The 15,513-nt window shown below is 45.3% G+C and overlaps 1 protein-coding gene across 1 annotated transcript in view; it reads right to left on the bottom strand.

Moving 5' to 3' along the window:
* The window catches only part of LOC141110271 (protein-arginine deiminase type-2-like), a 59,582-nt gene extending 44,354 nt beyond the window's left edge, over nt 1-15,228 (bottom strand). Inside the window, exon 1 of the mRNA XM_073601559.1 lies at nt 15,057-15,228. Coding sequence (XP_073457660.1) covers nt 15,057-15,145 — 89 coding nt within the window. The 5' untranslated portion in view covers nt 15,146-15,228. The remainder of the gene's footprint in view (nt 1-15,056) is intronic.
* Nucleotides 15,229-15,513: the final 285 nt, after the last annotated feature.

Raw genomic sequence — 15,513 nt, 5'->3', positions numbered from 1 at the left:
TCATCGGACAGTTAACACCCCCCCCCCCCCCCGCCCCCAAAACATTTATATAGCTCTGACATATACCGCAGTGCTGTACAGAGATCACTGAGCCAGTCACGTCAGTCTCTGCACAAGAGGAGCTTACACTCTAATGCCCCCTCACGCACAGTCACACACTATTATTTTTATACAGTGCCTTGAAAAAGTATTCATACCCCTTGAAATTTCCCACATTTTCTCATGTTCCAACCAAAAAACATAAATGTATTTTATTGGGATTTTATGTGATAGACCAACACAAAGGAAAATGATAAATGATACAAATAAATATGTGAAAAGTGTGGGGGGGAGGGGATTTGTATGGCGCCCCCCGGAGTCAATACTTTGTAGAACCCCCTTTCTCTACAAGTCTTTTTGGGGATGTCTCTACCAGCTTTGCACATCTAGAGAGGACATTTCTGCCCATTCTTCTTTGTAAAATATCTCAAGCTCTGTCAGATTGGATGGAGAGCGTCTGTGAACAGCAATTTTCAAGTCTTGCCACAGATTCTCAATGTGATTTAGGTCTGGACTGTGACTGGGCCATTCTAACACATGAATATGCTTTGATCTAAACCATTCCATTGTAGCTCTGGCTGGATGTTTTCGGGTCGTTGTCCTGCTGGAAGGTGAACCTCCCCCCCAGTCTCAAGTCTTTTGCAGACTCTAACAGGTTTTCTTCTAAGATTGTCCTGTATGTGTCTCCATCCATCTTCCCATCAACTCTGACCAGCTTCCCTGTCCCTGCTGAAGAAAACCATCCCCACCACATGATGCTGCCACCACCATGTTTCACGGTGGGGATGGTGTGTTCAGGGTGATGTGCAGTGTTAGTTTTCCCCACACATAGCGTTTTACTTTTAGGCCATAAAGTTGAATTTTGGTCTCCTCTGACCAGATCACCTTCTTCCACATGTTTGCTGTGTCCTCCACATGGCTTCTCACAAACTACAAACAGGACTTCTTATGACTTTCTTTCTCCAATGTCTTTCTTCTTGTCACTCTTTCATAAAGGGCAGATTTGTGGAGAACACGACTAATAGTTGTCCTGTGGACAGATTCTCCCACCTGAGCTGTGGATCTCTGCAGCTCCTCCAGACTTACCATGGACCTCTTGGCTCTTCTCTGATGAACGTTCTCCTTGCCCGTCCGGTCAGTTTAGGTGGACGGCCATGTCTTGGTAGGTTTGCAGTTGTGCCATACTCTTTCCATTTTCTGATGATGGATTGAACAGAGCTCCGTGAGATGTTCAAAGCTTGGAGATTTTATTATAACCTAACCCTGCTTTATACTTCTCCACAACTTTATCCCTGACCTGTCTGGTGTGTTCCTTGGCCTTCATGATACTGTTTGTTCACTAAGGTTCTCTAACAAACCTCTGAGGGCTTCAACAGAACAGCTGTATTTATACTGAGATTAAATAACACACAGGTGGACTCTATTTACTAATTAGGTGACTTCTGAAGGCAATTGGTTCCAATAGATTTTAGTTATCAGAGTAAAGGGGGCTGAATACAAATGCCCCCCCCCCCACACACACACTTTTCACATATTTATTTGTATCATTTATCATTTTCCTTCCACTTCACAATTATGTGACACTTTGTGTTGGTCTATCACATAAAATCCCAATAAAATACATTTATGTTTTTGGTTGTAACATGAGAAAATGTGGGAAATTTCAAGGGGTATGAATACTTTAAGGCACTGTACATGTATATAGCTCTGACATAGCGCTGTACAGAGATCACTGAGCCGATCACAACAGTCTCTGTACAGAGGAGCTTACACTCTAATGTCCCATGAAAATATTTTTTTTTTTCCTGCTTAAAGGATTCAGAATAATCATTCATTATATTAGCGGTTTATAATTAGTCCCCTCTGAATGAGATGTGGCCAGCGGCAGTACGCAGTGATAAATAAAAAAAAAAAAAAAAAAAAAAAAAAAAACGCAGATTGGCGAGCGATCGGGCACAGAGGACGCACTTAGCGAAAAGCTTTACAAATCCATAGAAGGTGAACCCAATCTATTCCTACAGGATCTGGCTGGCCTGACAACCCCCCTCCCCCATTCACTTGCTGATAGATATCTCTCACAGGGATTACGGTGTCACAGCTGCGTGGCACACCGCATGCCAGGCACAGGAGACGCACCTCTACTGATCCTGGGCACAGCGAGGCCGAGCGATCCGAACCTCTAAATGAAACCAGTTTTCATAACGTTTATCTGGATGGAATGGTGACAGGTAGACGTCACCATCCGAAGAGGGATGGTGAGAACCCCTCATAATGGGCACAGCGGGTGTACAGACCCGGGAACTCAGCACAGGATGGTGAGAACCCCTCATAATGGGCACAGCGGGTGTACAGACCCGGAACTCAGCACAGGGATGGTGGAACCCCTCATAATGGGCACAGTAGGTGTACAGACCGGGAACTCAGCACAGGGATGGTGGGAACCCCTCATAATGGGCACAGCGGGTGTACAGACCCGGGAACTCAGCACAGGGATGGTGGGAACCCCTCATAATGGGCACAGCGGGTGTACAGACCCGAGAACTCAGCACAGGAATGGTGGGAACCCCTCATAATGGGCACAGCGGGTGTACAGACCCGGGAACTCAGCACAGGGATGGTGAGAACCCCTCATAATGGGCACAGCGGATGTACAGACCCGGGAACTCAGCACAGGGATGGTGGGAACCCCTCATAATGGGCACAGCGGGTGTACAGACCCGGGAACTCAGCACAGGGATGGTGGGAACCCCTCATAATGGGCACAGCGGATGTACAGACCCGGGAACTCAGCACAGGGATGGTGGGAACCCCTCATAATGGGCACAGCGGTGTACAGACCCAGGAACTCAGCACAGGGATGGTGGGAACCCCTCATAATGGACACAGCGGGTGTACAGACCCGGGAACTCAGCACAGGAATGGTGGGAACCCCTCATAATGGGCACAGCGGGTGTACAGACCCGGGAACTCAGCACAGGAATGGTGGGAACCCCTCATAATGGGCACAGCGGGTGTACAGACCCGGGAACTCAGCACAGGAATGGTGGGAACCCCTCATAATGGGCACAGCGGGTGTACAGACCCGGGAACTCAGCACAGGGATGGTGGGAACCCCTCATAATGGGCACAGCGGGTGTACAGACCCGGGAACTCAGCACAGGGATGGTGAGAACCCCTCATAATGGGCACAGCGGATGTACAGACCCGGGAACTCAGCACAGGGATGGTGGGAACCCCTCATAATGGGCACAGCGGGTGTACAGACCCGGGAACTCAGCACAGGGATGGTGAGAACCTCTCATAATGGGCACAGCGGGTGTACAGACCCGGGAACTCAGCACAGGGATGGTGGGAACCCCTCATAATGGACACAGCGGGTGTACAGACCCGGGAACTCAGCACAGGAATGGTGGGAACCCCTCATAATGGGCACAGCGGGTGTACAGACCCAGGAACTCAGCACAGGGATGGTGGGAACCCCTCATAATGGGCACAGCGGGTGTACAGACCCGGGAACTCAGCACAGGAATGGTGGGAACCCCTCATAATGGGCACAGCGGGTGTACAGACCCGGGAACTCAGCACAGGAATGGTGGGAACCCCTCATAATGGGCACAGCGGTGTACAGACCCGGGAACTCAGCACAGAGATGGTGGGAACCCCTCATAATGGGCCACAGCGGGTGTACAGACCCGGGAACTCAGCACAGGGATGGTGGGAACCCCTCATAACTTGTGACCCCATTTATAATTTCTATGTCTGTACGGAGGGACGGACAGACATGGAATATATATATATATATCTGGCGGAGTCAAGAAGATTTTAGCTGAAGTCATTCGGCGGTGAAGCGTTCGCTCAGTGCGATGGAAGTCATGAGAAGAGGGGTGCGCACCATGCCGGGGGGGAGATTTTCTGAATGCCATGACCTTCTCTATACGGGAAGCGGAGTAACTCTAGACGGGCACTACGATATCCTTCACCGCGCTCATCGCTGCCATTCATGTATATTTTATATCTCGTTCTCAGGAGCCGGGACACATCGATCGTCTACTCATCTCTGCTCCTCCCTTTTGTTTTCACCTGGCGAGTCACACACCTCCTGTATTAGAGCGCCCCCCCCCCCACTCTGGATGAAGGAGCACAGGGGCACAGCAGGCAGCAGCATTGTCAGTCTGCAGTGAAAAGGGGGGGGGGGGGGTGTTAGATGTACTAGGAGATTTAGATACATCAACATACTGAAGTCAAACTCCAGCTCACACTTTTATAGTCAGTTAAAGCCGTTTTTTATTCTTCCTTTTGGGATAAGCGTTTTACACGAACAAAAGCTGATTATTGTAAGCATCCCTGTAAATGGTTGGTCTCATCCCTGTAACTGCTACATCTGTGGGAGAGCTTGTGCTGTTGAAAAAAAAAAACACAACAGAATTGCTGGCTGGATCACCAGGTGAAAATAAAAGAAAGAGCCTTAAAAAAAAAAATAAATACATTAAAAAAAAAAAAAAAAAAAAAAAAGAAGAACAAAAACGAATGCAGCCCGTCACATCTAAGAATTGGTAATCTGCAATATAAGAAATGTTTTTGGGATTAATGCGTCTTGAACATCCTCATACAGCGGATATCTGAACTCTGCAAACACTTTTATTCAATGTCCTTCATTTCTATACACAGAACACACATTACACAAGAGCTGCTCAGGAACTGAAGTATTTTCCACAGGAAGTCGCTGCCTTCAGACCGTTACATCACATGGTGCAATATCGAATCACAACCGACATTATCAAAAGTATTGGGACGCCTGCCTTTACACACACATGAACTTTAATGACATCCCAGTCTTGGTCTGTAAAGTTCAATATTGAGTTGGCTCCGCCCTTTGCAGCTATAACAGCTTCACCTCTTCTGGGAAGGCCGTCCACAAGGTTAGGAGGGTGTCTATGGGAATGTTTGACCATTCTTCCAGAAGAGCATTTGTGAGGTCAGGCACTGATGTTGGATGAGAAGGCCTGGCTCACAGTCCGCACTCTAATTCATCCCAAAGGTGTTCTATGGGGTTGAGGTCAGTCAAGTTCCTCCACCCCAAACTCGCTCATCCATGTCTTTATGGATCACACTCCTAAACCTTGTGGACGGCCCTTCCCAGAAGAGTTGAAGCTGTTATAGCTGTAAAGGGCGGAGCCAACTCAATATTGAACCCTACGGACTAAGGCTCCATTCACACTAGCGCATTTTTTGATGCATTTTGCAGAAATGCATGGGAATTTTTAACATGGTTTCCTATGGAACATGTTCACATCAATGCCTTTTGTACCTCTGCATTATTGGAAAGGGTCAGGGACTTTTTTTCATGCAAAATGCAGCGTTTTGCATGTAATACAATTCAATGGACCAGCATCAAAAATGCATGTGCACCATTTTTGCAGTGTTTTTTGATGCATTTTTTTTTTTTTTTTTACAGTTTAAAAAAAAAAAAAAAAAAAAAACGCGGCAAAAACGCTGCTCAAAAACGTGGCAAGCATGACAAAAAAACTCCAAAAACGCTCAAAAGCAACATGCATAGATGTGAATCGAGCCTAAGACTGGGATGCCAATAAAGTTCATGTGTGTGTAAAGGCAGGCGTCCCAATACTTTTGGCAATATGGTGTATTTAAAAAGCAGATCTTTACTTCATCAGAAACCAAAAACATTATTTAATTAATTTTTAATGTTCAAAGCAAACTCCCCCATACATCCAGGTATCTGTGCTTTACTTTGTTGAGAAATCACTTTGAAAAACAACCGCAGCAAAAAAAGGCGCCAATCTGAAATGCTCGGGTGTGAATGCAGCCTTAAGACCGACAGTTGGCTTTCCTTTTCTTGGGATAACAACCGACGCGGCTAGGAAGCTGCTCGGCTATTATCCGATCCCACCGGGAGGCCCGAGCGACCAGCCGGCACGTCCGCCAGCTGGCCAGAGACCCGAGAACGAAAGCCGGAATCGACTTCCATCGGGTCTCAGATCTAGTAACCTGGGAAGCGATGACATCACATCACTCCCAGATTAATGAAGACTTAAAAAGGCGCAAAATTAAAAAAAAAAAAAAAACTGCAACATTCAAAAAAACATCCAAACTCAGCGTTTTGAATGCTTTTAAGTGCAAAGGAGGGATTTGGGGTCTTCTAGATCCCGCCATAAAGAGGACCTGTCACCACCTATTACTGTCCAATGGGAGGTTTATATTACTTGTGACAGCAATAAAACTGATCAGAATTTTTTTTTTTTTTAAAGGGACAATGTAAAAAATAAATAAATAAGAAAATTTTTTTTAAAATTTACAGCGCCCCGTCCATCCGTGCAAAAACGAACTCATGCGTAAGTTACGCCACAAATGTAAACAGTATTCAAACCACATGTGTGAGTTATCGCACGATCGTCAGAGCGAGAGCAATAATTCTAGCACAAGACCTCCTCTGTAACTCTAAATGTGTAACCTGAAGAAATATTTAAAAACATCATTTTTAGGTACCGTAGTTTGTCGCCATTCCATTCCAAGTGTGCGCAATTTTAAAGCAGGACATGTTAGGTATCTATTTACTCGCCAAAACATCATCTTTCACATTATACAAAAAAAAAAAAAAAAATGGGCTAACTTTTTTTTTTTTTTTTTTTATGTATTTCTTGCAAAAAAAAAAAATGCATTTGAAAGGCTGCTGTGCAAATAAAGTTTGACAAAGTATTGCAACGATCGCGATTTCATGTCTCTGCTAAAAAAAAAAATTATATTATAATATATATATATTTTACACATAGATACACTTAAGGATAGATAGATAGATAGATAGATAGATAGATAGATAGATAGATAGATAGATAGATAGATAGATAGATAGATAGATAGATAGATAGATATTATCTAAGTGAAAATGTCCAAATTGGGCCCAAAGTGTCAATATTTTGTGTGGCCACCATTATTTTCCAGCACCGCCTTAACCCTCTTGAACATAGAGATCACCAGAGCTTCACAGGTTATCACTGGAGTCCTCTTCCCCTCCTCCATGATGACATCACAGAGCTGGTGGATGTTAGAGACCTTGCGCTCCTCCACCTTCCGTTTGAGGATGTCCCACAGATGATCAATAGGGTTTAGGTCTGGAGACATGCTTGGCCAGTCCATCACCTTTACCCTCAGATTCTTTAGCAAGGCGGTCTTGGAGGTGTGTTTGGGGTGGTTATCATGTTGGAATACTGCCCTGCGGTCCAGTCTCTGAAGGGAGGGGATCATGCTCTGCTTCAGTAGGTCACAGTACATGTTGGCATTCATGGTTCCCTCAATGATCTGTAGCCCCCCAGTGCCGGCAGCACTCATGCAGCCCCAGACCATGACACTCCCACCACCATGATTGGCTGTAGACAAGACACGCTTGTCTTTGTCCTCCTCACCTGGTTGCCCCCACACACGCTTGTCACCATCTGAACCAAATACGTTTATCTTGGTCTCATCAGACCACAGGACATGGTTCCAGTAATCCATGTCCTTAGTCTGCTTGTCTTCAGTAAACTGTTTGTGGACTTTCTTGTGCATCATCTTTAGAAGATGCTTCCTTCTGGGACAACAGCCATGCAGACCAATTTGATGCAGTGTGCGGCGTATGGTCTGAGCACTGACAGGCTGACCCCCCACCCCTACAACCTCTGCAGCAATGCTGGCAGCACTCATACATCTATTTCCCAAAGACAACCTCTGGATATGACGCTGATCACGTGACCTCAACTTCTTTGGTGGACCATGGTGAGGCCTGTTCTGAGTGGAACCTGTCCTGTTATACCGCTGTATGGTCTTGGCCACCGTGCTGCAGCTCAGTTTCAGGGTCTTGGCAATCTTCTTATAGCCTAGACCATCTTTATGTAGAGCAACTATTCTTTTTTTTTCAGATACTCAGAGAGTTCTTTGCCATGAGGTGCCATGTTGTACTTCCAGTGACCAGTATGAGAGAGTGAGAGCGATAACACCAAATTTAACACACCTGCTCCCCATTCACACCTGAGACCTTGTAACACTAACGAGTCACATGACACCGGGGGAGGGAAAATGGCTAATTGGGCCCAACTTGGACATTTTCACTTAGGGGTGTACTGACTTTTGTTGCCAGCGGTTTAGACATTAATGGCTGTGTGTTGAGTTATTTTGAGGGGACAGCAAATTACTTTTGTGAGATACTGTGTGTATGTATAATGTTTGGGGGTCATTAGAGATTTTCTAGCAAAAAATACTGATTTTAAGTTGTAAGCAACAAGTGTCAGGAAAAAGCTTAGGCAGGAAGGGATTAAGCACTAGGGTGACACCGTTCTGTTCCTGTCTACCAATTGTGCTCCTGCGTTGTCACACCGGCTTCTAATGAGACGGCGGATATTTACTAATCTCCGGAGGAGCTGCACTTGCAGAGTGCACTTTTTTTTTCGCCTTTAGTAAACACCCCCCCCCCGCCCCGCTCTGTATACAGTGAACCCGACATGACTTCAGACAAAGCGCTCAGCGGAGCAGAATAAAATTCTTGATCCCGATCCGGAGGCCGGACTCTGCTGAGCCGACACATTCCTACAACTTCCTGCGATTACCGCACTACGGAGGACACCAGAACGCCACCCCACAATTCTATAGCCCCTGGACTAGGCTGCCAGGACATGCTGGGACTTGTAGTTCAACTGCTGCTTCCGCACAGGTATTGCACTATTATATCTTAAATGCAAGAAAAATGGGAAAAAAAGATCCTAAAAGCAGCAAAACGCACTGAGAACGCACCAGCGGGGAGGCGGCCTCTCGTCATTTACTAATAGTAAATAGTCTGTCCACTTTGCGCCCCGGGTTCACACTGATGTGATGTGGGAAATGCAGAGTATCCTGTGCGACGGCGTCCATGTTATCTGTTGCGGGTGTCAATGTTAGGATTAATGATGCTAAAAAAAAAAAGCTTGCAAGCGTGCGATTGCCAGAATGCATGCGATTCAGGTGTGGCAGGGGGGGCTCGTTAGGGGCGCCGCTCCCCTAATCCATTTACCTGCCCCTCTAATTTACATGCAGGGCGCCAGATGCTTGGATTTCAAGGGGGTTTTATTTTTTTTTTGGAGCACACGATTAGAGCCGGAGGCTCTAACTGGCTTTGAAAAAAGGGTGGGCTTGGGGCGCAGAGCACTGTGCCCGGAGCCCACCCACTTATGTGACAATAGCGAATAAATATTCGCTATTGTCTTCCTGATTCTCCTCCTGGCCAATCAGGAAGCAGATCCTGAGACCCAATTGGCCATGGAGTCTTAGCACGCCATAAGGAATCAGTGCAAGTGGATTGCCGCCTTCCCGATCGATCGAGCGTTGGGAGGGGGGTAGTGCCAGTGAATCGCCGCCTTCTCCATTGAGCGCCGGAGGAGGGGCGGGAGAAGTGCCAGTGTATCGCTGCCTTCCCAGTCGATCGAGCACTGGGGGGGGGGGGGGGGGGGTAGTGGCAGTGAATTGCTGCCTTCTTGGTCAATCAAGCGTGGGGGGGGGGGGGATATTGCCAGTGGATTGCCGCCTTCTCGGTCAATCGAGTGGGGGGGGGGGAATATTGCCAGTGGATCGCCGCCTTCTTGAACGAGCGGGGAGGGGGGGGGGGGCGATCAGTTTTTTTTGGTTAGCCTGCAAACTAAACAACAAAAATCTACCAGATTCCTCCATCCACACTAAACAAGGAGGGTGGACGGATCTCCCCTTGCAGCTGTCAGAATACCTGAACAGCAACTGCATCTGACTGGATGCAGCTGCTGTTTGGCCAACAAATTTCCACCTGGCTCCTTAGATTTTTCCTATTAAAAAGGACATGGAGTGTAGGGAGGGGGACAGGGCCACCCATTTGGCAAATTTTCTTGCGGAGCCGCGACATGAGGCCCCCCCCCTGCCCCATGCAAAGACACACTGAGGGCCCCCAATGTTTTCAAAAAATCCCCAATCAGGCTTCTAGATAAAAGTCAGCCAAACCGATCGGTGCCGGATTTCCGGGATTGCCTCCTTACCCCGAATTCACATCTGTGGGTGCGAGTTTTGTTCGTGGACGTCGCCATTTCAATGGACTGCGCCACCCGCCAGAAACGATGGGCAAGTGGTCCTCAACCCCTTTTTTTTGTTCTTTTAAGTCGCACCACACAGTGCTGCAGCACCAGCACTCAAAATCGTTGTGCCACAGTTTTCAATGCTTGGACGGCCATTAATAAATGATGGCACCCCCCCCCCCCCCCCCCCGCCTTTCTGCAAAAATTGCAGCGTGTTTCTCTGTGTGGCAGAAACGCATGCGCACGTTCCTATGAAATGACAGAATTTCTGTAGTTATATATGTCCATCAATTGCATGAGGGAAAAAAAAAAAAAAAAAAGTCACCCCGCCACGTCTGCGCCCATAGACACAAGCCGACTGTGCCCCCCCCCCCCCATCTCAGACATTCCCAACATGGCGGCAAGAGGAAAATAAAACGCCACGTTTTATAAAAGATACAAAAAAACTATACAGTGGAGGAATTTGGAATGTTTTTAGAATTCGCAGAGAAAATGCTGCAAATTCATTCTGGCCCCCCAACTGTCCTTCATATTATATTTTATACATTTGAAAATTATACTTTATTCATATATTGTGAGATTATTTAAATATTTATACATCGATACTTAATTGTTACATTATATATTTATGCACTATATTTCTACATTATCTAGATACTTTATATATATCCTTATGTTGAATATTTTACATTGATACTTTATATATGAGGTTATATATAGATTTTAAGTTATACTTTATTTGTATATTCGGGAGACTATTTAGAACTTATACATTGATACTTTATATATTTCTGCAATATATAGATACTTTATATATTGTTATGCTCTATATTTATACATTTATAAAGATACTTCATATATTGTTACAGAAAATTATACATTTTAAGTTATACTTTATTTGCATATTGTGAGATTATTGATACTTTAAACATGTGTGAAATATATAGATACTTTATCTCTTTATACATTTGATTTATTATATAGATACTGTAACAATATACAATCTATATAATATATAAATCAAATGTATAAATAAAGCATCTATACATTTCAGAAATATATAATGTAACAATACATAAAGTATAAATATATAAATAGTCTCACAATATACAAATAAAATATAACTTAAAATCTAATGTATAAATAAATGTATAATATACTGTAACAATATACAAAGTATATTATACATTTATACATTTTAAGTTATACTTTATTTGTATATTGTGAGACTATTTATAACTTATACATTGATACTTTATATATTGTTACATTATATATTTCTGCAATATATACCGTAGATAGTTTATATATTATGTTATATCTTTATACATTTGACTTATTATATAGATACTTTATATATTGTTACAGTATATTATACATTTTAGGTTATACTTTGTGTATTGTTGGATTATTTATACTGTACATTATATTGATACTTTATTTATATATTGTATAGTGAAGGACGCCGCTCAGACTGACCCGATGCTAGTGAAATATGAAATATGTTAAAATGTGTGGCCCCAGCCAGTGTAGCTCTGACCACGCCCCCTGCCTCATTTTGTCCCGCCCACTGGGGGCTCGGTCACAGAGATAGGAGAGATGAGCAGGACGGGGGGGGGTTTATTAAAACTGAGGAGTGCAAAATCTGGTACAGCTCTGCATAGAAACCAATCAGCTTCCAGGTTTTATTGTCAAAGCTTAGTCCCCAGTCACACATGTGCGCTGCAAATTCGCAGCAAATTCAGATTCCGCACAGCATCCAAATTGCAGCCCGTTCATGCGAACTGCTGTAGGTGTGTGTATTAAATTAGAGGCACCCCCCGAAATCGGTTCGCAAAACTCTATGCGATTTGCAGAATCAGGTGGCATGGGTGTGAACACCCATGCCATCTGATTCTGGTGCAGCCAAAAAAAAAAAAAAAAAAAAAAAAAAAAAAAAAAAAAAGGGTCCTGCAGATTCAGTGCGATTCGAGCCATAAAGAATAATGTCTCAAATCGCACTGCTGAAGAATCGCATGCGTTTGAACAGGAATGTGGTGCGATCCCTGTTCAAAAATCACATGCGGTTCCCGCACTGCATAGTGTGAGCCGGCACTTCAATGAAGAAGGTGAAGATGATTGGCTACAATGCACAGATTCTGAGCGCTCCAGTTTTAGTAATCTCCCCCAGAGATTATAATAATATTATTATTATTATTATTATTATTATTATTATTATTATTATATAGGCTTTATATAGCGCCAACAGTTTGTGTAACATCTACAATATGAGCATCATTGGCCGTGAAAAGAGGGCAAGACCGTGTCATCTGTATTAAATGAGCCAAAAATAAGGAAGAAAAAAAAGAAATTAAATTGCAAAAGGTATAAAAAAGAAAAAAATGAAACAAGAAAAAAGGAATAAATAAAAATGGAAAAAAAATCAAACAAAAAAGAAAAAAAAAATAGTGAGAGAAAGAAAGAATAAAAAATGAGAATATAAAAATAAATAAATAAATTTAAAAAAAAAGAGCCACATTAAAAAGAAAAAAAATTAAAGCAAATGTGAGAACAAATAAACATGAAGACATTTGCAAAGGAAATTATTTATGTTGTTACATCACTACTAAATATATATATGTATATTTATACATTTTAATTTAGACTTCACTTGTATATTTTGATATGATTTCTACAATATATACAGTATGTATACACACACACACACACACACACTCTGAATAAATTATCATATCGGAACGGGGGAGGGGGGGGGGGCACTCTGTCACAGCCGCGCAGTAACATGGCGAATCTCTCGCCGCCGTCCCTCTCTCCGCTTCTCATTGGCCCTGAACTGATCCTGAACTCTGTCGCCTTTTTCTATCCAGCGGCCCCTCATCTCATTATTAGGATACACACAGGGAGGGTTTTCCAGCATTACTAATTTTTTGTATCCTCAGAAGAAGAAAAAGCTGAGTTTTGGAAAGCCTGAACCCCCAAAATATCCTCAGTTCGGGGTCTTCCCATGGGACACGGCGCTCCCCGCTTCCTCTACTGACAGAGGTCAGATTAGTACAGCAGGTTCAGCTACATCTCTATGCCTACGGCAGACAGATTTAGGGGTACAGATACCGCCACTCAGCGCCAGCCGGAAAATGTAGGTTACATTTCTGTTGTATTGATTCTGAGAACACAGAGAGAGGACACGAAGGGGGATCATAAAACATTTAGACCTGAACAGAAGAAGTTTGCACTAAGATGCAGAGCGGGGGACTTACAGAGCGAGGAAAATGAACTGGGGGGGGGGGGGCACAGGGGAGGGGTGCAGGCTGCGCGGAGCAGCGGTGGGGTGACATGTCAGGAATTAATGAGAAGTGGAGAACCCCCCCCCAGGTGACACTTTCAGGGGTGCACTCATTGAAAGTGCACATTACTGGGGTACAGGCAGTGTGTTGGGGTACATGGGAGGGGTGCACACATTATTGGAGTATGGGGGGGTGTACACATTATTCGGTGTAGTGGATAGGATGCATACATTGAGGTGGAAGAGAAGTACACAAAATTAGAGGGGTGCACACCATTTTGGGGTACAGGAGTGGGATGCACACCTTAACAGTGAACATTATTGTGGGATGCACCCATTATTGGGGTACAGGGGAGGGCTGTGGTGCCCACATTATCGGGGCACAGGCATTACTAGGAAGCACATAATATTGAAGTACGGGGTGTACACATTACTGGGGTACAGGGGGATGCCTTGGCTATCAAGCAAAAAGGAGGGGTATACACATTATTGGGGATGTAAACATTTCAGGGGTACAAGGAGAAGGGTGCACACATAATGGGGTACGGGAGGAGAATGTACACAATAATAGGGTACAGGGGGGAGGGGTGCACACATTATTGGCTACAGGGGAGATATGTACACACTATTGGGGGTTTCTATATATTATTGGGGTACAAGAGGAGAGATGTACACATTATTAAGGTACAGGAGAAGGGTGTACACATTACTGGGGTACTGAAGAGAGATGAACACATTGGGGGGTTTGTATACATTATTGTGGTACAAGAAGGGGGTGTACATATTATTGATGTACAGGGGAGATATTATTGGGGGTACACATTATTGGGGGGTACAGGGGAGGGGATATACATATGATTGGGGGGGAGAGGGGTGTACACATTATTGGGGGGTAGAGAGGGGGAGGGGATATACACATGATTGGGGGGTACACATGATTGGGAGGTACACATGATTGGGGGGAGGAGGATATACACATAATTATTGGGGGGTACAGGGGGAGGGGTGTGTACACATTATTGGGGGGTACAAGGGATATACACATGATTATTGGGGGATACAGGGGGAGGGGTACACATGATGATTGGGTTGTACAGGGGGGAGGGATATACATTATTGGGGGGAAAGGGATATACACATTATTGGGGGGTACAGGGGGGAGGTGTACACATGATGATTGGGGGGTACAAGGGGAGGGGTGTACACATTGGGGGGAGGGGGATATACACATGATGATTTGGGGGTACAGGGGGGGAGGTGTACACGATAGGGGGGAGGTGTACACATGATTTGGGGGTACAGGGGGGGAGGTGTACACATGATTTGGGGGTACAGGGGGGGAGGTGTACACATGATAGGGGGGGGAGGTGTACACATGATTTGGGGGTACAGGGGGGGAGGTGTACACATGATGATTGGGGGGTACAAGGGGAGGGGTGTACACATTGGGGGGAGGGGGATATACACATGATGATTTGGGGGTACAGTAAGGGGGGGGAGGTGTACACATGATTTGGGGGTACAGGGGGGAGGTGTACACATGATTTGGGGGTACAGGGAGGGAGGTGTACACATTATTGGGGGGTACAGGGGGGGAGGTGTACACATTATTGGGGGGTACAGGGGGGAGGTGTACACATGATTTGGGGGTACAGTGGGGGGAGGTGTCAGCTCACCCATTGACATCTATGGTCAGCTTGGTCCCCAGCACACACACCGCCTGCGCTCTCTGGCCTCTCTCCACTCTCACTGTCCGGCTCTCCATCCTCCGATCTCTCTGCACCTGACAGTCCGGAGCTCCTCACACCATCCTCACCACGCCCACCCCGGGGAGGGGCGGGGCCTGACACACGCAGGAGGGCGGGGAGGGGAGGGGCTGAGGAGCCCTAACTATAGAATCTCCCTGTATGGAGAGGAGAGGGAGAGCTGAGCACGTGATACTACAGGGGGCACTACAACTCCCAGCATGTCCTCTACAGGGGGCACTACAACTCCCAGCATGTCCTCTACAGGGGGCACTACAACTCCCAGCATCTCCTCTACAGGGAGCACTACAACTCCCAGCATGTCCTCTACAGGGGACACTACAACTCCCAGCATGTCCTCTACAGGGAGCACTACAACTCCCAGCAT

This window comes from Aquarana catesbeiana, linkage group LG10, assembly GCF_042186555.1.
Source record: "Aquarana catesbeiana isolate 2022-GZ linkage group LG10, ASM4218655v1, whole genome shotgun sequence".
Lineage (NCBI taxonomy): Eukaryota > Metazoa > Chordata > Amphibia > Anura > Ranidae > Aquarana > Aquarana catesbeiana.
Note: the sequence above shows the minus strand (reverse complement) of the source record. Positions and strands in the feature narration are given on the sequence as shown.